Here is a 24,968-nt window from a genome sequence, read left to right as displayed (position 1 = left end):
AATTTTGGCATCTGCGTCACTGGTGACCACACGGCAGCACCTGCCCAGGCAGCGTGCGGGTTGGCGTTTCTGAATGACACTTTGAGAGAATCACTTTCCACAAGAGAAGACACTCAGGAGGGGAAGGGAGAGAGCGCAACAGAAAGTGAGGTTGTAAGTAGAAAATTGCTTCTGGGATTTCAAATGGCTTCGTCATGGGGCCCTCCCTTGCTGCCGAGAAATCAGTTGATCTGGGAAAGTTTGTTGCAAACCCTCTGCTCTGTTGCTTTTGGGTGGAGCCGAGAAACGAATGAAGATAATGAGGCTTTATGACTTTTATTTTTCAGAGTAGGAGTGGGCAGCATGTGTGGGAGGGGTTCTGACACCAGCTTGGACCTCTAGAAAGTCTGGGTCCCTGGCCTGTGTGTCCCAGGCCAGGCTGCCCTGTCTGCACACAGCCTGGGCCTTCTTAGAAGGGAGTCAGCTCAAAGGAAGAGCGGTTTTTGAGTTTGCTCAAACTGACCAGCTGAATTAAGATCATAAGCAAAGGCACTTCCCTGTTGATCATAACGAAAAAATGATAAGCTGATGGATTCGATAAACCCCAGCCTTCAAGCTCCTGGGTCACGAGGAAATGAGATGCTGGCCCTTGTCCTCCTGGGTCCTGAGCAGTTCAGACAGCCAGCCTCAGAGGAACCCCTGAGGTGACTCGGAGTCTTTTCTGACACCTCATCTGAGCAGCAAACAGAGGTGTTTGGTGCCAAGTTCACTGGAAACTTGAGTGTATGTCTCACTTCCCACTTGAGCCCCAGCCCCTCTTCCAGTGAAACCTCCCAGGCCTGGGGTTCCCGGGTGCCAAGGGGCTCCCCACCCTGGGCCCCACGACCAGTATCCCCCTCCCACTCACCAAGCACTCTGTCTCTTCCTGACGCCCCTTCTCTCTGGGCCTTGCTCAGGGTTTACCTTGTGCCTGAGAGGAGTGAGACCACATGGTTAGAGAAAACTCCCAGCAGATACCTGAGGGGGTCAGTCCCCAGGTAGTGATGCTCCCAGCCTCAAGAGCTGACACATACCTTTTTTTCTCTCTTTTCTTTATCTCTCATTCCTGGCTGGGCCCATCTTCCTCTTGCCGCCAGCAGGGGCTTGGTTCTGTGGTTCTGATAGGTCTGTCATTCCTGGAAGGCCCCAAGCTCCCTCTGGCTCACTGCCCACTGCCAGTAACCACAGGCTCCTGTCTGGGGTACAGTCTCGGAAGAGGAGGTGCAGGCAGGAGCTATGGGTGGTTGAGGATGTGGTGCGCTGCAGACCCCTAGTGGTGGGCTCTGGGTGGCCCTGTTGGCACTGTGCACCCAGTACGGCTTGGAATGTATCGTTGGGAAATCATAAGAGATCCTCCTCCATGTCAACCTCAGTTCCAGCCTCTGTTCATGGAAAATTCACATGGAATCTCACCAGAAATCTTTCCATCTTCCTTTTGGACAGTCAGGCCAAGGCCATGGATGGGCAGAGAAGACATGGGTCAAAGGTGATGCTACCAGAGAATGGATCACTAAGTTTTGTAGTTTTAAAAAAAATATACATTCTTCTGGCCTTAAAAATCCTCAAATCTCTGGATGGAAGGATAGTGGAGATCTTGCCCCTTACAATCACCCTTGAGTTTGGAATCTCCTATCCTCCCAGAATAGAGCATCCATCTCCAGTCTCTCTGTTGTTTAAAGACTTCTTTCCGCTGCTAAACTTTAAGTGCATGTGGTGTCTTGGTCATCTCTAGCCCAGACAGTTGGTGTGGTGCAGGCCACACAGACAGTCTTCAGCACAGTGTGACTTAACAGGTTCTGAGACCTCTTTGGCACAGAGACAATCACTTCCCACCCTGGACAGCCGGTGAGACACCCAGCTCCCGTGCCCCGTCCCAGGTCTTTCCTCCCCAGCTCAGCATCCCTAGATCCCTGCATAGTTGATCGTGGCTTCTTCCCTCGCCTCTGTCTGGGTGCATGTGAGAGGTCCACTCTCTTTGAGTGGCCCCTGGAGCAAGCTGCTGTGGTCATCTGCACCCTGGACAGTTCCTGCTGTGGCCTCTGTTGCCTGACTCACTCATGGTATGAGCTCTCCTGGGTGGCTGCCTCCACTGACTTCTGAGCATCGCTGTAGGTGTTCTCACAGGGCTCTGGGCTCCCCAGGGAGGGCGCCTGCCTGCCACTCAGCATTTAAGACTGATCTCTGGTGACCCACCACCCACTCACTGCAAGAGGCATCCTGTCCTTCCAAAGATTCACAGTGTAAACCGCGGCTGATAGCAGGCCCAGGGGCTGTGGCTTGCTGAGGCCTGCTGCTTCCTGTGCTCCATGTGCTGGCCTGGGCCAAGGGAGAAGCAAAAAGACTTGCTTGGAGGAGCAGTCTGACCAGGACCCTACAACCTTAGCTGTCCACCCCAGTCACTCCACAGTCCAGGGGCTGCAAGTCATTGGTGCGTCTTTGTTCAGAGGTGGTGAGTGTGCACTCACTAGTGCTGAGAGCTGTCCAGACGTAGAACAGACTGTCCCTAAAGAGTTAAGTAGTGAGCTCCCCCTCAGGGGAGGTGCCCGCACCTGCTGAGGACACAATTATACAGGTTGTGCATTCAGGCCAGATGATGTTTGGACAGAGGGACGCAGGGTGGTTAAGTGTGTGCTCTTTGGAGTTGGATTGAGTTTGGGCTTCAAATCCTGACTTTGCTTCTTAGCGGCTATGGGACCTTGGGCAAGCCACTTTCGCTTCCCCGAGCCTCAGAGAGGGTCTGAGGGAGACACCAGAGGGTGTGTGGGTAGAGCCAGACACAGGCTGGCCACTCATGAAGATCTGTAGCCATGAGTGACTTCCATGATCTCTGCCTGCTCCAGATGCCCTCCTTGAACCCTGACACCCTGGCCCTGTGGGTGGTCGTTGGGGGACTTCCTCCTGGCCAGGTCCTCTCTCCCCAGGGGCTTGCCTACTTTCTTTCAGCCCAAGTCTTGTCCCTCACTCCCCCTCCATTCCATCCTAGGCCCCCTCCTCCAACTGGTCTTAAAGAAAAGCTCCTCAGAGTCTTAAGAACACAGGCCAACATCCCCAAAGGTCAAAATAAAAGGCAAAAACCGTCAGGTCTCTTGTAACCATCTTTATTCCCAGCTTCCAACTTGACAAAGTCAATGCAACAACTAATTCAATGACCCCTCCCCCAATCCCCACATACCATACGCAGTGTTCTAGGCTGCTATTCTATATATTATTAACTCTTTGATAACATATTTTAATACTTTAAATACAAGGAAAAACAATAAATTACTTGGTTGAAGGCCAAATGCTGGCTGGCAGACAAGAGTGCTCCTGTCTACTGTCCCTGCCTTGGCCCCAGGACCCCAGTGAGGTAGCAGAAGTTTGTGTACAGTACTTATTCCCAGGGCTTCCTAATGCCCACTGCGTTAGTGCTGGAGCCTCAAGTCTCCAGGCCCTTGGCTCCAAGTTCTGGCAGTAACAGTCCCTTCCTATCCCCAGTACAGACAAAAACACTTGTTTAAATAACACATAATAATAAATAAGACCAAGAAGAAATGTGCCTAGGCTGCTCTCTGCCTTAGTTGCCCCTGTGTAAAGCAGGTCCCTCTTTCACTGTGTGTCCAGCCAGGGTTGCACCCACCGAAATGCTACAGTTTGCACTAAGGATGGGGAAGTTGTGTGGGACAACATCCACCCTTGTCCACTGAGCTTGGAGCCCTGGATGCAAGAGGCTCTCCAGGCTGAGCCCCAGGCACCAAGGCAAGGGGTAGCTGGGGTCGGCTAGGCTCAAGGCAGACAGCACAGGCTGAGGTCTAAGCTAAGGAAATCTTACCCCCCCCAACCCTCCTCCAGTCTCCCCAAGAAATTTCTGACATCTGAAAGAAAAATGAATCTGCAATTTAAATGGTCAGGGTCCCTCTCTGCAAATAATAACGCTAACTTTTCTTGCTCCAGTTGAAACTTCTGTAGTGAAAAACGTTCCTTGAGTGTTGGAGCAGGGTTTTTATGAACTGGGTCACTTCGATTTTGGTGTCTCGGACGTGTTCGCTGGAAACCTGCAGCAGGACAGAGAGGCCGGTGCGTTGGTGGGGACGCCAGAGCCAGGACGGCCAGCATCCGCCAGGGGCTTTCCTGGGGCCGCTGGTTCAGTCCTCATAAAAGCCTCCATGAGGTGGGTGCTGTTATTATGCACATTTTATAGATGTGGAACTGAAGCTCAGGGAGGAGTCTTGGAAATCCCAAAGACACGTCCCTGCTTCCACAGTGCACTTACCCCTGGGTGGACACATGCCTCAGATGCTCAGCTGGGTTCCCATGAAGCTCCCAGTGTGAGCCCAGGGCTGACAGAAGTGTGTGCAGGGTTGGGACTGGGGGATTTTACCTTGGCTGAGAGCTTGTGAGGACAGAGGGCATTCAGCATCCTCTGGGTCCTCTGGATGACACTGCAGTTGGTGATGTTGATCAGGGATTCCCGGGCTGCACAGTACTGCGGGGAGGAGAACACTGGGGAGTCAGGTGGCACCTATAGGGAGTTTGCGGGAGGAGTAGGGCTAAGGGGCGTGGTGGAGGTGCATCTGGGTGGTGGGAGGAGCCCAGATTATGAAGGAGCAGAGAGTGGTTCTTGAAGCTTGCTTAGAACCCATGCTTAAGCCGTGTGAGCCATGCTCAGGGAAGACAAGCCAAGGATTATGGCCTCAGCCACCTCTCCGCCAGCATCCAGGGTCCTCACCATGCTGGTCGTCAGGTTGATGCTCCATACCATGCTGCCGTTGCACAGGGGTGCCTGAGGGAGCAAAGAATAGTGAGCCGAGTGCTGGCAGGATCCCAGGCCTGCCCAGTGAGGCCAGATCTCCACAGGGATCAGGCCCCACAAGCAGAGGTAGGCCTGGGACCTCCAATGTTCTTGAGCTTCATTTCCTGCTCTGCACATTGGGAGAGACCCATTGTACAGAGTCTTGAAGCTGACAGAGAAAAACTGAGTGGCGCAGCCAGTAAGGGACAAGCCTTGTGTGAAGCTTGCCACAGCAGGGGCTAGAGGACCGATGACAATGACACCAGGACATCAATAGGGGGCCTACAGGGAGGGGCCAGGGCAGTGTTAGGTGAGGGAGGAGGTGGCCAGGTCAATCAGATGGGAGGCAGTGAGGGTCTAGTATATCAAACATCCTGCCTTCTGAATTGGGGTCCACTGCAATTCGGAATATGGGCACTCTGGTGTCAGCCAGTAATGGTACTGGCTTGAATCTGACTTTTGTCAGTTAACCTCACTGAAGCTTAGTCAGTAAAATTGGGATATCGTACCTTCCTCTTAAGGTGGTTAGCAGTGATGAAATGAGATGTAAAGTCCCAGCAATGGGCTTGGCACATTATCAGTGCTCAAAAATGTGAGCCATCATCACTGGGGAGAGGAGCTGACTCTACTAATGAATCCTTCTGTAAGGATGGGCGTAACTAAGATGCTGTGAATAACGGCCTCATAATTGCATTCAAATCCAGTTAGCAAATGCCAAATAGTTCCAGGAGGGTGCCAGCCCTTCTCTGCTTTCCTCTTTTCAGAGTGGCTGTGTGGGAGCTGGCTAGGCCAGGGGAGCAGGTGGTCCCTAGAGGCTCTGCCCAGTCTCTGCATGCATCCATCTGTACTGCTGCACCCCTGAGCCTGTCTCCTCTCCCTCATGGCCAGGCCTGTCCTCTAGTCCATGGGGCTTCTTCCTGACTCACAGGCATCTTATTAAGATCAGGCCCAACCTTCCTGGCCCAGACCGTGACCAGTACCCTTCCCGAGAGTGGTGCACCCTTGCATCCTCAGAGCTGGGATCCTGGTCAGCAGGCACTCACCTTCTGGTTCTGGGTAATGTTGACCAGTTCTTCAATGAGCTCCTTGAGGGCTTTAGGGGAAGGCGTAGGGACCGGGGAGGCGAGGCCGCCAATGCAGGTGAAAGCAATGACCACGGTCATCCAGAGCGCCATGGAGCCTGGAGCCAGTACACGAGGAGCGAGGAGCAGATGTGTAGGCTGGCCTGAGCTGAGCAGCTTGTGGCCTTGGCCTCTTGTGGCAGCTTTTATAGGCCCAAGTGGTGACGCCTCATACCGTGGTCTCTGCTTTGTCGGGCACTATCTAGAAACCACATCTTTACTCATCTTGATTTTACTTTGTGGAAAATCCAGCATCGCATAAAGGAAAGCATCTGATTTCTTGTGGACTTATTACTGAGAGGGGTCTGGGGCAGTTTCCAAGATCTGGATGAGCTCACTTCAGGGGTAGGTGAGAGGGCCCTTAGGGCACACTGGTGTCAGCCGTGCCAGCTGGAACTCTAGCACTTTTGCTTGGTCTCCACCCTGAGTGCCCACCCAGCTCCTGACATGAGACCCCTCTGGGTCACCAGAAATGCTGGGCAGACAATGTATGACCACAGTCTATCAGATGTGGGAATCCAGGGGTTTTATTATTATTTTCTTTTTTTTTTTTTTCAGTGAACTGGTCTCTTACATTACCAAAGCAATGGTTGCTTTAGATACAAAATTCAAACAGGATAAAAGGAGAAAAGCAAAGTTCACTTCTCTTGGCCCACCTGATTCCCTGTCAGCCCCATGGTGGGAAGGATTGTAGTTCAGATTCCCAACTCTCCCGGTTGAAAGCTTCAGTCAGATTCAAGGATCCTCCTGGGACCTTTCCTTTGAAAAGTTGCTTTGATGATAATTCTGAGCGTGGGCAGCCTGGTCACTGGATGCCCCACCCAGGCCTTCAGAGCAGGCCTATCCTGCTGGGATTCCCTCATTGGGCCAGGCTGGCAAGAGGCAGATCCAGCCTTAGCCCTGGAGAGTAACTGTTCTCACTGCCACTGAGACCTGGCGTGACCACTTCTGTACACCAGTACCTGTGAGACCAACCTCTGCCCTCTGAGGGCTTCAAGTTTGGAGATCGAAGGCTGTGGAGGGCAACTCCTGGGCCTGCTCCGACTCCAAAGTCCCCTGTGGGCAGCCCACCCCCTGCACGGACTGGCATGTAGCCGTTTCCATGCTTTTCCTCATTTCTCAAGAAGTCCTCCAGAAACCCGCGCAACAGAGGCTGCAGCATTTGCCTATTGGATGCTGATGTCAAGCTCCCTCCCTCACCCACTTTCTCCCCAAGCCAGAGCCTTCCCTAAGACCCCCTCTCTCTGCCTGCTCAGGCTCCCTCTGTCCTACTTCACTGGGGCTCAGCCTCCTCACAACGGTCTTCCAAGGGACGCTGGAGCTGTCGTTCCTGCTCAGAAGCCTCTTGGCCTTGCTCACCCTCTTCTGTCACCTGTAGCAGGATTCCCACCCTCTCTTCTCTCCCAGCCCCAAGCTTCCCAGCGTAATTTCAGACCGTGAGGGCTGAAGGCCAGGCTCTGCCCCTTGTGGCTCCCCAGTGTCTGGAGTGCTGCCACCTGCTTGTATGACCCATACGTGGGCCTGTTTCTTCATCCGTTGAATAGTCAGCAGCATCTCCTGTGGGTTCTCTGTGTTGGGGGAAGGAGTGGGGAATCACCGAGGGCTGCGCCAAGATGAGTGGAACGACCCCCTCTCTAGAACTGGCAACACCCTGCTGGAAGCGGTGGGCAGGCGCCCCGCGCGTGGGAGAGGGCTCGCGTTCGCAGAGATGCCCAGGAGAGATACAGCGCCGCCTTATGTAATGGGAGATGTGGCTGATAAACGGGATCTCCGCAGCCCGTCCCCCTCGGCGGCAGCATGCGTTGGCTGGTGCCTGAGGGAGGGGTGAGAGTTCAGACCCGCTTCTCCGCTCCGCCGACCTGTGGAGCGCCTGCCGCAGCCCCCTGCTCTAGTCCGCGCGGGTCGAATGCTTTCCAAGCGCCAGGCAGGGCCGCGGTGTGCCTGTGCGCAACAGCAAGGGGATGGGCGCACGATCCTGCGGGGGATGCGGCCAAGCTGCCCACCCCTCCTCCTGCGCCGTAGGGGCTGCGTCGTGTCCTCAGCCCCGGAGGAGCCCCCGCGGGCTATGTTAGCTAGTTTCTTCTTTTCAGGGGGCCTGGGTTCACATCCCGGAATACTGCAGTCAACACAGGCTAGAAAAGGGCTGCACCGGGCACTTGACACACGTGGCTTGCAACTCTCAACCAGCGGCGGCGGCGTTGGTCCCTGCCCTCACGTCCTGGTCTTAAGGTGCGGAACCCTGCGCTCAGCGCCTCCGAGGAGCCTGCCAGGGATTCGAGGCCAGGGCTAGAGGAGGGGGAGTCGCCTTGTCCTCGCCACGAATCGGACCGCTGGCGTTGGGGCCACTCTTCCTTGCTACCAGCCCGCCCTGCGCGAAGTTTCGGAAAACTTCCTTTTCCAATTTTCTCCCCCCGACTTCGGCTGTCCGTTGGAAAGGAGATCCCCAGTCAGTAGGAGTAAGGGTTAGGCGAGCTGTTTAAATAACGTCAAGTATCTGATTTGCTAAATTTTCATTTTATGAAAGTTATACGTGCATATAATTGTAAAAAATCAAATAATTTGAGGCTGATTATGAAAAACAGCAGTTTTAAGTCACTTCTGTTGGTCAGCACGTCTTGTGAGTGAGGCACTGACTGGCCTACTTTGTTCACTCCAGTCTTTTTAGGAATGTCTGCATAGCAAACAACCTTGGCAGAGATAGCATCTTCCTCTAAGCAAAAGGCGGGCAGACTTACTGTCCATTATTAGCATAATAACCGTTCCCTAAACTCAGGCTTCCTCTCCTGTAATGCAGCCACTGTGTATACAGGTGTCATCTGGCTCTCTTGGCATCACTCTGTGAGAAATGGGGTTCAAGGAACCAGATAAAAGGTAATACTTTCACACTAGTGCTGTGTCTAACAAACTGTTCTTTGTCTCTGATCGGGGAGTCTTGCGTCTTCTGCCAGCCTCCCCTAAACACATTAGCATGCAAGTGGGATAAAATCTCAGAGCCTTCAGTTGTTGAAAAGCAGCTCCTCACCCCTACTTCCTTGGCCTCTTCTCAGGAGGAACCACGACCTTAACTGTTTCTTTTTGGTATTTAACTTCTCCTTGTTTCTAGATTTCTTGATTTTCAGACACAGGCCTTATCTGTGGTCTTTGATGAATATTTAATCTTTTCTCCTCCTTGCTGTCTTTCTTACACTTGCATCTTTCCTTTTTTCTCATCCTACCAATATGTACAAATCATCATTTGGATCAGTCAAAAGCCTTGTTTACTGTTTACATAATTATGCTATTATATTCTTAGCTGAAACAAGTGGTTAACTAAGATTAATTTTCCCTCAAAACTTTATTCCTCTGGAGTTAATAATTGTCTTGTTTTCCCATTTGCTTAGTTTTCTATATTCCTCTCAGTGATTTAACCCTAAATTCTCAGCCACTTATATAAATCATCTTTCAACAGATTTGGGTAAATCAGTTGTTCTGACAATTTTGTCTTCCCAAGAAAGTCTCCCATAGTGCCTGCTGACCTGCTCTGACATGGACAGCTACCTTCTGACAGCTTCAATACAGCTGTCATGCTCAGGTCTCCTGTCATCCTGCCCCAGGAATTCCCTTTGCCTCTCTCCTGGGTGGCTCTCCTGTTTCTTGCATCCCAGGTCTTCCTCTTTCTCCGGGGAAACACATTCATATAAACACAGAATTTTAGGCAGGAAATAATTTCTCTTCAGAATTTGGACTACTGTGTTATTGCCTCTAATCTTTCATTATTGCTGTTGAGACGTCCAAAAGAATTTTGACTCCAGATCTTTTCTAACTCTATCTCTGCAAATTTGTAGCAAACTTTCTTGGGTTCCCATGCTTCAAATTTTATAATGGTGTTCCTTGGTGTATTTTTGTTTTCATCTACAATGCCAGATACACAATGGGCTCTTTCAAACAAACATGTCACTAAGTTTTGGGGAATTTTCTGTCTTTAAAAAAATTTTAACTTTCTGTTATTTTACTTATTTCATTAAAAATTTTTGTAAAGCCATTGCTTTTTTAAAAGATAGTTTTTTTTTAAAAAGAGCAGTTTTAGATTCATAGCAAAATTGAGCAGAAAGTACAGAGTATCCAGATACTCCCTACCCCTACACCTACCTAGCCTCCCCCAAATTCAACATCCCTCTTTTGAGTAAGACATTTGTTACAACTGATGAGCCTACACTGGAACATCATTATCACCCAGAGTCCATAGTTTATCTTAGGGTTCACTCTTGGTGTTGTACATTCTGTGGGTTTTAACAAATGTATAATGTCATGTATCCACTGCTATAGAGTCATACAGAGTCGTTTCATCACCCTAAACATCCTCTGTGCTCCACCTGCTATCATCCTATCTTTACTCCTTCCCCTTGGCAATCTCTGATATTTTTACTGTTTCCATAGGTTTGCCTTTTCCAGAATGTCATATAATTGGAATCATACATTATGTAGCCTTTTCAAATTGGATTCTTTCACTTAGTAATATGCATTTATAGTTCCTCCATGTCTTTTCACAGCTTGACAGCTCATTTCTTTTTAGCACTGAATAATATTCTATTGTCTGTATGTATCAAGTTTACTTATCCTTTCACCTACAGAAGGACATCTTGGTTTCATTCAGGTTTGGCAATAATGAATAAAGTTGCTATAAACATCCACATGCAAGCTTTTGTGTGAACATAAGTTTTTAGTTTATTTGCATAAATACCAAGGAATGCAGTGGCTGGATCATATGGTTAGAGTGTGTCTAGTTACGTAGGAAAATGTCAAAGTGTCTTCCAAAGTGACTGTTGCATTTTGCATTCTCACCAGCTGTGAATGACTTTCCATTGCCTCATATTCTCATGAGAATTTGGTGTTGTCAGTATTTTGGATTTTGACCGTTCTAGTAGGCAGGTGATGGTATTTCATTGTTGTTTTCATTTTCAGTTCCCTGATGGCATATGATGTGGAGCATCTTTTCCTATGCTTACTTGCCATCTGTATATCTTCTTGGGTGAAGTATCTATTAAGGTCATTGGACCTTTTTAAAATTGGGTTGTTTTCTTATTGGTGACAGACCTTTATCTGACTTTTCTGGAGATATTTTGTCCCAGTCTGTGGCTTGTCTTTATTCTCTTGACAGTGTCTTTTGTACAGCAGAAATTTTTAATTTTAATAAAGGCCTGTTTATTATTTCTTTCATGGATCATGCCTCTCTGCATGCCTCTGGTGTTGCTTGTAAAAAGTCATCACCAAACCCAAAGTCATCTAAATTTTCTCCTATGTTATCTTCTAGCAGTTTTATAGCTTTGTGTTTTACATTCAGGTCAGTGATCCATTTTGAGTTAATTTTTGTGAAGGATGTAATGTCTGTGTATATATATATATTTTTGCCTGTGGATGCCCAGTTCCAGTGATGTTTGCTAAAAAGATTATCTTTTGCTTTGTTCCTTTGTCAAAGATTAGTTGACAGTATTTATATGGATCTATTTCTGGGCTCTCCGTTCTGTTCCACTGATCTATTTGTCTATTCTTTTGCTAATACCACACTGATTATTGTAGCTTTATACTAAGTCTTGATATTGGGTAGTATAAGTCCTCCAACTTTGTTTGTCTTCAATATTCCAGATCTTTTGCCTCTCCATATAAATTTTATAATCAGTTTGTTCATATCTACAAAATAACTTGTTGGGATTTTGATTGGGATTACTTCAATCTATATATCAAGTTGGGAAGAACTGACACCTTGAAAACATTGAGTTTTCCTATCCACGAACATGAACTATCTCTCCATTTATTTAGTTTTTGATTTCTCTCATCAGAATTTTGTAGTTTTCCTCATATGGATCTCATACATATTTTGTTAGATTTATGCCTAAGTATTTTATTTTGGGTCTGCTAATATGAATAGTATTTCAAATTTCACTTGTTCATTATTGATATATAGGAAAGTGATCTACTGACTTTTTGTATTAAGTTTGTATCCTGCAGCCCTGCTATAATTGCTTATTAGGTCCAGGAGTTTTTTTGTTTTTTGTTTGTTTGATTGAAGTACAGTCAGTTACAACGTGTCAATTTCTGGTGTACAGCACAATATCCCAGTCATGCATATACATACATATATTTGTTTTTGTATTTATTTCGTATTCATAGTATATGTGCTGCCAAAGCAAGCACAGTTTCAGGAGTTTTGATCATGTCATCAGCGAACAAAGATAATTTTATTTCTTCTTTCCTTCTCTTTATACTTTTAATTTTCTTTTCTTGTCTTATTGCATTAGCTAGGACTTCCAGTATGATGTTGAAAAGCAGTGGTGAGTGGAAATATCCTTACCTTGTTACTGTTCTTGTGGGAAAGCTTCAAGTTTGTCACCATGAAGCATGATGTCAGCTATAGGTTTTTATAGCTATCAAGTTGAAGAAGCTCCCCTGTATTCTTATTTTACTGAGAGTTTTCATTATGGATGGGTGATGGGTTTTGTCAAATGCTTTTTCTGTATCTATTGAAAAAATGAATATGATCATGTGATTTTTCTTCTTTAGCCTGTTGATGGATTACATTAATTGATTTTTGAATATTGAACCAGCTTTGCATATCTGGAATAAATCCCACTTAGTAATGCTATATAATTCTTTTTATACATTGTTGGATTCAGTTTGCTAATATTTTGTTGAGGATTTTTGCATCTATGTTCATGAGAGATACTGATCTGTAGTTTTCTTTTCTTGTGGTGTCCTTGTCTTTTTTGGTATTAGGGTAATGCTGGCCTCATAGAATGAGCTAGGAAGTGTCCTCTCTACTTCTATATTCTGAAATATATTGTAGAAAATTGTTATAGTTTTTTCTGCAAATGTTTGATAGAATTTATGAGTAGACCCATCTGAACCTGGTGCTTTCTGCTTTGGGAGGTTATTAATTATTATTCAATTTCTATAATAGATTTAGGACTATTCAGATTGCCTGTTTCTTTTTGTTGTTGTTGTTAATAGACTATTTTTTTAAGAGCAGTTTCAGGTTCACAGCAGAACTCAGCAGAAAATAGAGTTTACACATAGCCCTCCCCACCCACTCATATATTCTCCCCTACCCTCAACATCCCTCATCAGTGTGGCATATTTGGTACAATAGATGAACCAACATGGACACATTATTATCATCCAAAGTCCATAGCTTACATTAGGGTTTACTCTTAATGTACGTTCTATGGGTTTTGACAAATGCATAATGAATGTGGCCACCACTATAGTATCCTACAGAATAATTTCATTGCCCTAAAAATCCCTTGTGCTCCATGTATTCATTCCTCCCTCCCTCCCTCTCCCAAGCCCCTGGAAACCACAATCTTTTTATTGTTTTGTGGCTTTGCCTTTTCCAGAGTGTCATTTGGTTGGAATCATACAGTTTGTAGCCTTTTCAGACTGGCTTCTTTCATTTAGTGATGTCTTTTTAAGTTTCTTCTATGTCTTTGATGGCTTGATAGATCATTTTTTTTTACTGCACATATATTTTTATATTTACATATATGTTCTGTTCATTGTTTCTAAGAACGTTTAGAGCTTTAGCTTTTTAAACTTGCATGGTTATCAAAGGAATAAAGCCAACCACAAAATAAAAATTAACTCAAAAAGATACATACACCCTGCTATTAACAGCAACATTATTTATAATTGCCAAGATTTGGAAGCATCCTAAGTGCACATCAGTTGTTGAATAGATAATGGAGATGTAGCATATATATATGTGTGTGTGTGTGTGTGTGTGTGTGTGTGTGTATATACACACACACACGTATACATATGTAATGGAATACAACTCACCCATAAAAAAGGATATTTTGCCATTTCTGGCCCTTCATTCACTTTTTTTTTTTTCACTTCAAAAACCAGAATTTTATACCTGGCAGAGATATTTCCATTACATCAAAAACAACAAAACACCTAGAAATAAACTTAACCAAGGAGATTACCTATACTCTGAAAACTGAAATGACACAAAGAAATGGAAAGATTGGAAGAATCAACACTATCAAAATGGCCACACTCCCCAAAGCAATCCACAGATCCAATGCAACCCCCATCAAAATACTTGTGACATTCCTCACAGAACTAGAACAATTCCAAAATTTATAAGGAACCACAAAAGACCCAGAAAAGAAACCTTTTGTAGGTCTCTCTCTCTCTCTCTTTTTTTTTTTGCTCTTTCTTCTTTTTGTTCTCTTTTCTTATGGTTTGATGACTAGAGAAGGTCTTTTAACATTTGTTGTAAAGCTGGGTTGGTGGTGCTGAAACCTTTCAGCTTTTGTTTATCTGTGAAGCTTTTGATTTCTCCATCAAGTCTGAACGAGAGCCTTGCTGGATAGAGTATTCTTGGTTGTAAGTTTCCCCCTTGCATCACTTTAAATATATCGTGCCACTCCCTTCTGGCTTGTAGAGTTTCTGCTGAAAAATCAGCTGATAACCTTATGGGTGTTCCCTTGTATGTTATTTGTTGCTTTTCTCTTGCTAATTTTAATATTTTCTCCTTATCCTTAATTGTTGTCAATTTGATGACTATGTACTTTGGTGTGTTCCTCTTTGGGTTGATCCTTTGTGATACTCTCTGCGCCTCCCAAGTTGAGGAAGTTTTCAGTTATCTCTCCAAAAATTTTCTCAGGTCTTTTCTGTCTCTCTTCTCTTTCTGGGACCCCTATAATGCGAATATTAGAGTGCTTCATATTGTCCCAGAGTTCTCTTAAACTATCCTCATTCCTTTTTATTCTTTTTTCTTTTCTGAAGTAGTGATTTCCACTAATCTGTCTTCTAGCTCACTGATCCATTCTTCTGCCCCATTTAGTCTTTTCTTGGTTCCTTCTAGTGTATTGTTCATTTCAATGATTTTATTCTTCAACTCTGTTTGAATATTCTTTATATTTTCCAACTCTTTGCTAAAAACTTCACTCTGTGCATCTATACTCTTCCTGAGTTCTCTGAACATCTTGGCCAGCATTACTTTAAACTCTTCCTCGGATAAATTGCCTATCTCCTCATCACTTATTTCTTCTTCTGGGATTTTATCTCATGCCTTGGCCTGGGAGATATTCCTTTGCTGCCTCATAGTGTCTATCTTTCTATGTGTTTGGGTTCCTTCCACAGGCTTTGGGATTATTATTTTCTTTTTTCTAGTATCTTCCCCTGATGGATGAGGCTGGACTAGAGGCTTATGCAGGGTTCTTGGCAGGAGGAGCCAGTGCCTGCCCACTGATGGGTGAAGCTTGGTCCTGGACCTCTGGTGGGTAGGGCTGTGTCTAGAGGCCTTTGTGATGTAGGAAGTCTGCTGATGGGTGTGGCTGTGTTCCCACCCTGGATGTTGTTTGGCCTGATGCTTCCCTGCAGGCTGTTGGGTGGGTCTAGGTCTTGGTGCTAATGATCCAGTCAAGATGTCAGCCTCCAGGAAAGCATGTAGATTAACACTTCTAGAATAACACTCCTGAAATACCAGCTTTTATGTCCCCTGAGTGAGCCACAGCCGTCCCCCACCTCCCCAGGAGATCCTCCAAATCCAGCAGGCAGGTCTGGCCCAGGTTCCTATGAAATCACTGCCTCTGCCCTTGGACCTGGTGCACGTGAGTTTCTGTGTGTGCTTCCCAAGTGAATAGAGTCTCCGTTTTCCCCAGTCCTGTGGGGCTCCCAGAGCCAAGACCTTCTGGCCTTCAAAACTAGATGTCCTGGGGTCTCCTTCTCTTCCCAATGCCGGGAACCGAGATAGGGACTCTGAGGTGGGGCTCAGAACTCTCACTCCTGTGTGAGGGCCTCTGTCACTTAACAAATCTTCAGCTTATGGGTCGCCCACCCGGTGGGTATGGGGCCCAGTTATATTGTGAGCACGCCCCTCCTACCATCCTGCTGTGGTTCCCTCTTTATGTTTCCAGTTGTAGAAGATCTTTTTTGCTAGGTTCCAGTCTTTTTTTGATGGTTGTTTAGCATTCAGTTGTGGTTTTGTTGTAGTTGTGAGGAGAGGCAAGCTCGTGGTCCTTCCACTCCACCATCTTGACAGGAACTCTGCTATAGTTCTTATTATTTATTTTCTTCTGCTTATTTTGGATTTAATTTACTCTTCCTTTTCTAGTTTCCTAAAGAAAAACTTAATGATTGATTTTAGATCTTTCTTCTTTTCTAATATATGTTTTCAATGCTATAATTTTTCCTCTAAGCACTGCTTTTACCACATCCCACAAAATTTGATAAGTTATGTTTTTATTTTCATTTAGTTAAAAATATTGTTTAATTTCTCTTGAGATTTCTTCTTTGACCCCTGTGTTATTTAGAAGTGTTTTGTTTAATCTCCATATATTTTGGGATTTCCCATCTTTCTTTCTGTTATTGATTTCTGGTTTAATTCCATTGTGGTCTGAGAGCAGGTACTGTTATGATTTCTATTCTAATTTTGTTAAAATGTGTTTTATGGTCCCAAACTGTCTATCTTGGTAAATCTTCTGTGTGAGCTTGAGGAAAATATACATTCTCCTGTTGTTGGATGAAGTAGTCTACAGTGTGCATTATATGCAGTTAATTGATGGTTAGTATCTGCAAATCTCCAACTCCCAATTTATCCCTTCCCACCCCCTTTCCCCTTGGTAACCATAAGTTTGTTTTCTATGTCTGTGAGTCTGTTTCTGTTTTATAAATAAGTTCATTTGTGTCTATTTTTAGATTCCACATGTAAATGATATCATATGATATTGCCTTTCTCTGACTGACTTACTTCACTAAGTGTGATGATCTCTAAGTCCATCCATGTTGTCACCAATGACATTATTTCTTTCCTTTTTATGGCTGAGTAGTATTACATTGTATAAACATACCACAACTTCCTTATCCAGTCATCTGTTGATGGACATTTAGGTTGCTTCCACGTCTTGGCTATTGTAAATAGTGCTGCTGTGAACACTGGGGTGTACGTATCTTTTCAAATTACAGTTTTCGTCTTTTCCGGATATATGCCCAGGAATGGGATTGCTGGATCATACGGTAAGTCTATTTTTTGTTTTTTAAGCACTCTCCATACTGTTTTCCACAATGGCTGCATCAAACTGCATTCCCACCAACAGTGTAGGAGGGTTCTCTTTTCTCCACACCCTCTCCAGCATTTATTGTTTGTGGACTTTTTAATGATGGCCATTCTGACTCAAAACTATATATATGAAAAAATTCAATGGACTGCCTCAATCCCCCCTCACAGATAATATTTTTATTAGTTTTTTGTGTATCCTTGGTTTATGTAAATATGAGCAACTATGAGTATATGGTCTTATTTTTCTCTTGTTCTTTCTCATGAGGTAGCATCCTATATACCTTTTGCATCTTGCTTTTTCTCATTTTTTTATAAAAAGATATTTCTGTATTCACACTTAGAGAGTTTGGGACATTTAAAAAATGTTTTATGACCTTTCCTTTCCAGTTTCTCTCTTTTCTCTCTAATTGCAACTACATTTTTTGATTATATTCTTCCTGGACTGGTGCTCTAATTTTCTCTTTTTCTCTTTTTTTTAATTTAAAAATTTTCTCTTTTTCAGGGTATGTCTATACCATTATCTTCCATCCCAAGGGTATTATACTTTTCTTTGAATGTGTATGTGTGCCTAATAGCACCATGTTCTTATTTCATTCATGAATATCTTTTCTTAGCAATCTGAAAATTTTACTGATAATTGGTATTTTTTTTTAAAGTTTCCTTCTCCATACTTTATTTCCTCCACATTTAAAAAAATTTATTTTGATCTTTTTCTTTCATGTTATGGGCTTCCCTTAGATGTCAGGTGATCCTGATCATATTTAAGAGTGAAATACTAACAGCAGATTGAAAGCCTTGAATGTGTGGTGGTGGTGGTGTTCACTGGAGGGCCATTGGCTTGTTGTTTCTCATGGGACCTCCCATGTTAGCTTTGTTAGGTCATCTTTTAGCAGATGGGGCAACCTCCCCAGAAAAGAATCGCCACATCTCCAGCCTGGGTGACAGCATTTTGGCAGCCAAACAATGAACAGAATACTGGGCATAGGGGACCCAGCATCTGTTAATTGTTAGTGCCCTGATTTCAGCACAACTAGGCCACCCTCAACTGTGTCCACTGTTTCTTAGTCCAGATACCCTCTCCAGAGAAAAAATACTTCCATCTTCTGCTGGAGTTGGGTCATTCAAGTTCCAGGAGTGGAAATAGGGATTTAACTGCTTCTTAAACCAAGTTTCAACTTATTTTCGCCACTCTCCATCCAGAGGTACTTGGTCTTCTGCCTGTTCCTCAGTGTTTGGGGAACCTACATCAGAGGAGGTCTCAGCTGCTCTTTGGCTGTCTTAGGATTCTGTTTTCTTGGGTCAGCCCAATAGTCTGCCTGTTGTCAATCTGCTTTCTACCCTTAACAGTACTGTTGCTACTGTCCTTTTCTCCCACTTTGGTGGGTTTAAATCTTTTGAAGATTCAGTTACTGTCATATTACTGGATTATCATGTGGGAGTTCATGTGTTCATTCCATTGTTTTTACTTGGAATATATGTTTTGAATGTAGAGGATTTATTAAAAAGCAATGAGAAGCAAACACTAATCTTGCATCCCTTTGATCTGGCACTGATAACACCTCAGTATCTATTAACAATCCTTTTTATATGCATGTTTATATTTTGTTAACAAAAATGGGATAATATTCCATATAACTTTTACCATCCTTTTTTTCACTTAAAATATATGAAGCACATTCTCCAATATCAGTTTTCTACATTTAAAAGAATACACAAAAATGTTGTGGAAAGTGCAGATGTGCGATGTGCAAAGAAAGAGAAATCCCCCATAATCTCAGCATCCAAATAACAATCACTGTAATATCCTGCCATCTATCTGGCATTCTAGTAGGTGGATGTGTACATGATAAGTATTTCATTCTTAAACTAAAAATGGCAGGAAGGGTATAGCTTAAGTGGTAGAGTGCATGCATGCACAAGATCCTGGGTTTGATCCCCTGTACCTCCTCTAAAAATAAATAAATGAATTACTCCCTACCCCCCGAAAAAAAAAACTAAAAATGAAATCTTTGCTTTTGTAAATATTCAGCCTAGTGTAGAAGACATATTGTAAGCAAATAATTATAAATAATTCACACAACAATGTGTGTGTATATATGTATATATATATATAAAGCAGATAGTGACAAGTACAATGGAGAGAAAAAGGCAGGGGGACAGGCAAAATGGATATTATTATATGCTGTTATATATGAGATGGTGCTTCTCACTGAGAAGGTGTCATTTGAGCAAGACTGAAAGGATGTGAGGGAGTGACAAGACAGATACCTGGGGAAGAGTTTTCCATGCTCAAGGAACAGCAAGTACAAAAGCCCTACAGCAGGAGAATGCCCATTGTGTTGAGGATTAGCAAGGAAGCTGGCATATCTGGAAGGAGTGAGGGGGAGCATGGTAAGATGCTGTCAAAGAGGTTACCAGGACCAGAGCATACAGAGCCTTGTAGCCACCGTGAGGAAAGGGGCTCTCATGATGAGTGAACTAGGGGGCCAGTGGAGGTTTTGAGCAAAGGAGTTATGTGACTTTACTTTTTTCTTTTTCAAAGAAACTTGTTTTTAATTAGTTTTAGACTTGTAGAAAAGTTACAAAAATAGTACAGAGAGTCTCAATATTCTCCTGTACCCAGCTTCCTCTAATGGTAGCATCTGACGCAATCATATTGCAGTGATAAAAACAGAAAAATTAACATTGGTTTACTATCATTAAGTAAACTACAGACCTTATCCTAATTTCAGCAGTGTTTCCACTAATGTCCTCTTCCTGTCCCAAGATCTAACCCAGGAATCCACACTGCATTTAGTTATTAGTTCTCCTTAGTCTCATGCATCCTGAAACAGTTCTTCAGTCTTTTCTTGTCTTTAATAATCTTGGCACTTTTCAGTATTGATCAGTTATGTTGTGAAATGTTCCTAAATTCCAGTCTTCCTGATGTTTTCTCATAACTGAAATGAAGTTACACATTTTTGGCAGGAGTATCACAGAAATGAAATTGTGTCCTTCTCAGTGCATGTCAGAGGGTTCACAATGCCACTGTCTTTTTATAGTGAAGTTCACCTTGATCACTTGGTTAAACTGGTTTTTACCAGGTTTCTCCACTGTAAAGTTACTTTCTCTTTTCAGTTAATAAATATATTGAGATAGTTTGAGACTATAAAAATTATGTTTCTCCTCAAATTTGTGCCCACTAATATTGGTAACCATCAGTGGATGTTGTCTGAAATAATTTTTACTATGGATGTATTTGTCTAGTAGTGATTTTTCTTTTTCCTTCTTTTCTTCTACATCTATCATTTGTCATTCTACTATAAAGAAGAGCTGTTCCTTGTCCCTCTTTCATTTATCTAATTAAGTAAAATATTGCTGTGGTTTATGTCAAAGAGTGTTTAGTCTGTGTTTTCCTCTAGGAGTTTTATAGTATCTAGTCTTACATTTAGGTCTTTATCCATTTTGAGTTTATTTCTGTATATGGTGTTAGAGAATGTTCTAATTTCATTCTTTTACATGTAGCTGTCCAGTTTCCCCAGCACCGTTTATTGAAGAGATTGTCTCTTCTCCATTGGATATTATTGCCTCCTCTGTCATAGATTAACTGACCGTAAGTGCATAGGTTTATTTCTGAGCTGAGCTCTTCATCCTGTTCCATTGGTCTATGTGGCTTTTTTTGTGCCTGTACGATACTGTTTTGATGACTATAGCTTTGTAGTATAGTCTGAAGTCACAGAATGTGATTCCTCCAGCTCCATTTTAACAATATTAATTCTTCCAATCCAAGAACAAGGCATATCTTTCCATCTGTTTGTGTCATTTCAGTTTCTTGCATCTGGGTTTTTTCCTCCTTTGGTAGGTTTATTCCTAGGTATTTTTTTCTTTTTGATGCAATGGTAAATGAGATTGTTCCCTTAATTTCTCTTTCTGATAGTTCATTGTTAGTGTATAGAAATGCAACAGATTTCTGTGTATTAATTTTGTATCCAGCAACTGATGAGCTCTTATCTAGTAGGTTCCTGGTGGTGTCTTTAGATTTTATAGGTATAGCATCATATGTGCAAACAACGACAGTTTTACATCTTCCTTTCCAATTTTATTTTGTTATTCTGTGATTTCTGTAGCTAAGACTTCCAAAACCTTGTTAAATAAAAGTGGTGACAGAGGCCATTCTTTTCTTGTTCCTGATATTAGAGGAAGTACTTTAAGCTTTTCACCATTGATTATGATGTTAGCTGTGGGATTGTCATATATGGGCCTTGTTATGTTGAGGTCTGTTCCCTCTATGTGTACTTTCTGGAGAGATTGTATCATAAATGGATGTTGAATTTTATCAAAAGCTTTTTCTGCATCTGTTGAGGTGATCATGTGGTTTTTATCCTTCAATTTGTTAATGTGGTGTATCAGACTGATTGATTTGCAGATACTGAAAAATCCTTACATCCCTGGGATAAATCCTACTTGATCATGGTGTGTGATCTTTTTAATGCATTGTTGAAGTTGGTTTACTAGTATTTTGTTGAGGATTTTTGCACCTATGTTCATCAGTGATATTGGCCTGTAATTATCTTTTTTTGTGATATCTTTATCTGGCTTTGGCATCAGAGTGATGCTGGCCTCAGAATGAGTTTGGAAGTGTTCCTTCCTCTGTAATTTTTGGAAATAGTTTCAGAAGAATTGGTGTTAACTCTTCTCTAAATGATTGGTAGAATTCACCTGTGAGGCCGTCTGGTCCTGAACTTTTTGTTTGTTGGGAGTTTTTAAACTACTGTTTCAATTTCATTACTGGAAATCAGTGTGTTCATATTTTCTATTTCTTCCCAGTTCATTCTTAGGAGATTGTATCTTTCTAAAATTTTGTCAATTTCTTCTACATTGTCCATTTTATTGGCATCTAGTTGTTTGTAGTGGTCTCTAATGTTCCTTTGTATTTCTGTGGTGTCGGTTGTAACTTCTTTTTCATTTCTAATTTTATTGATTTGGGCCCTCTCCCTTTTTATTCTTGATGAGTCTAGCTAAAGGTTTATCAGTTTTGTTTATCTTTTCAAAGGACCAGCTTTTAATTTCATTGGTTTTTTCTATCTTTTCAGCCTCTATTTCATTTATTTCTGCTCTTCTACTAACTTTGGGTTTTATTTGTTCTTTCTCTAGCTTCTTTAGTTGTAAGATTAGGCTGTTTATTTGAGATTTTTCTTGTTTCCTGAAGTAGGCTTGTACTGCTATAAACTTCCCTCCTAGAACTGCTTTTAATGAGTCCCACAGGTTTTGGATTGTTGTCTTTTTGTTTTCATTTGTCTCTAGGTATTTTGAAAATTTCTTCATTGATTTGTTCAGTGATCCATTAGTTATTTAGTAGCATATTGTTCATCCTCCATGTGTTTGTGGTTTTTGGTTTTTGCAGGTTTTTTTCTTGTAGCTGATGTTAGGCTCATAGCATTGTAGTCAGAAAAGATGCTTGATAAAATTTCAATTTTCTTAAATTTACCAAGGCTTGTTTTGTAGCCTACCATGTGATCTATCCTGGAGAATGTTCCATGTGCACTTGAAAATAATGAATATTCTGCTACTTTCAGATGGAATGCTATCTATATATATATCAGTTAAGTCCATTTGGTCTAATGTGTCATTTAAGACCTGTGTTTCCTTATTGATTTTCTGTCTAAATGATCTGTCCATTGATGTATGTGGGGTGTTAAAGTCCCCCACTATTACTGTGTTACTGTTGATTTCTCCTTTTATGTCTGTTAATACTTGCCTTATATATTTGGGTGCTCCAATGTTAGGTACAAATATATTTATAACTGTTATATCTTCTTCTTGGATTTATTCCTTGATCATTATGTAGTGTCCTTTTTTGTTTTTTGTAACAGTTTTTATTTTAAAGTCTATTTTGTCTGATATAAGTGTCGCTACTTTAGCTTTCTTTTGATTTCCATTTGTATGGAATATCTTTTTCCATTCCCTCACTTTTAGTCTGTGTGTATGTGTCCCCAGACCTGAAGTGAGATTCTTGTAGGCAGCATATATATGAGTCTTGTTTTTGTATCCATTCAACTACTCTTTGTCTTTTGGTTGGACCATTTTGTCCATTTACATTTAAGGTAATTATCAATATGTATGTTCTTATAGCCATTTTGTTAATAGTTTTGGATTCATTTTTGTAGCCCCCCCCACCCCTTTCTTCTTTTGTTCTCATCTCTTGTGGTTTAATGAGTATCTTGAGCGTTATATTTGGGTTTCTTTTTCTCTTGTTTTTATGTCTGTTACTGATTTTTGGTTTGTAGTTACCATGAGGTTTTTGTATATATATACACATACATATGATTGTTTTAAGTTGCTGATCTCTTAATTTCAAATGCATTTTAAAAACTCTGCATTTGTACTTTCCTCCCCTCATGATTACTGTTTTTGATATGATATTTTACATCTAATTGTTTTGTGTATCCCTTAACTGCTTATTGTGGATATAGATAATTTTACCACTTTTGTTTTTTAATCTCCCTACCAGCTTTGTGTGTAGATGATTTCCTACCTTTACTGTATGTTTGTCTTTACCAGTGAGCTTTTTCATTTCATAATTTTCCTGTTTCTAGTTGTGATCTTTTCTTTTTGTCATAGAGAAGTTCCTTTAACATTTGTTGTAAAGCTGGTTTGGTGGTGCTGAACTCCTTCAGCTTTGGCTGATCTGTAAAGCTTTTGATTTCACCATCAAATCTGAACAAGAACCTTGCTGCTTAGAGTATTCTTGGTTATAGGTTTTTCCCTTTCATCACTTTAAATATATTGTGCCACTTCCTTCTGGTCTGCAGAGTTTCTACTGAAAAACTAGCTGATAGTTTTATGAGATTTCTTTTGTATGTTATTTGTTGCTTTTCCCTTGTTGCTTTTAATATTCTCTCTTTATCTTTAATTGTTGTCATTTTAATTACAGTGTGTCTTGGTGTGTTCTTCTTCGGGCTAGGTTTTTATGGGACTCTCTATGCTTCCTAGACTTGAATGACTATTTCCTTTCCCAAGCTAGGGAATTTTTCAGCTGTTATGTTCAAATATTTCCTCAGGCCCTTTCTCTCTTTCTTTTCCTTCTGGGACCCTTATAATGTAAATATTAGTGTGCTCAGTGTGTCCCAGAGATCTCTTAAACTGTCCTCATTTCTTTCATTCTTTTTCCTTTTTTTTTTCTGTTCAATGGCAGTGATTTCCACTACTCTGTCTTCCAGCTTACTAATCTGTTCCTCTATCATTTAGTCTACTACTGATTCCTTCTAGTGTATTTTTCATTTCAGTTATTGTATTCCTCTTCTCTGTTTGGTTTTCCTTTATATTTTCTAACTCTGTTAAAAACTTTTAACTTCTCACTCTGTGCATCCATTCTTTTCCAGTGCACCCTCATTTTGTCACCCAAAGTATATGCTCTAGGGGTTCCCTCTAAGAGGGCTGTGTAGATCCTTCTGTTTTGGTGGGCTGCCTATGTGGGTGGTCTGGAAGGTTTGGTTGGCCCCTAGCTCGATTGGTTGCCAGGTCCTGTCTTGTATTAATGCTGCTGGCTGCTGGTTAGCAGGGCCTGGTCATGAGGTGGCTGGCTGCAGAAGATTAGAGAGCTCCACGGCTAGTGCTGGCTCACTGGTGGTTGGAGACAGGGTCTCAAAGACTCCAGGGGTGGTTTCCCACTCACTGGCCAGTTCCAGTTCCTGGAGTCTGGTTGCAGGGCTCAGGGATCCCAGAGTTCATTTCAGATAGTTGGTGAGGGGGACCAGTTGTCCTGACACAGTTGGGTATGGGGTTTGAGGTCTCCCAAACTTGCATTAGCCTGCTAGTGGACAGGGCAAGTCCTGTCTACAGCGAGTCCCAGGGTAGTGTCTGGCCTCCTGTCAGCAGGCTGGGTCCTCAGGCTATGGGATCATGGTTTTCTTGTTTGGTGTCTGCCCTCTGGTGGGTGAGGCTGGTCTAGAGGCTTGTGCAGGCTTCCTGGAGGGCAGGGCTGGTGCCCACCCACTGGTGGGTAGAGCTGGGTCTTGGCCCTCTGGTGGGCAGGGCC

General features: G+C 42.8%; 2 protein-coding genes across 4 annotated transcripts in view; one reads left to right on the top strand and one right to left on the bottom strand.

Moving 5' to 3' along the window:
- KIF3A (kinesin family member 3A) overlaps nucleotides 1-24,968 on the top strand; it is a 200,079-nt gene that overhangs the window by 70,795 nt on the left and 104,316 nt on the right. The window lies entirely within an intron of this gene.
- Nucleotides 3,096-5,964, bottom strand: IL13 (interleukin 13). 2 transcript variants are annotated; one of them, NM_001303521.1, is given in 4 exon segments: nucleotides 3,870-4,049; nucleotides 4,376-4,480; nucleotides 4,724-4,777; nucleotides 5,830-5,964. In NM_001303521.1, coding segments are annotated over 4 exon segments (411 nt in total). In that variant the 5' UTR covers nucleotides 5,962-5,964; the 3' UTR covers nucleotides 3,870-3,929.

This window comes from Camelus bactrianus, chromosome 3 (genome assembly GCF_048773025.1).
Source record: "Camelus bactrianus isolate YW-2024 breed Bactrian camel chromosome 3, ASM4877302v1, whole genome shotgun sequence".
NCBI classification, from domain to species: Eukaryota; Metazoa; Chordata; class Mammalia; order Artiodactyla; family Camelidae; genus Camelus; species Camelus bactrianus.
Note: the sequence above shows the minus strand (reverse complement) of the source record. Positions and strands in the feature narration are given on the sequence as shown.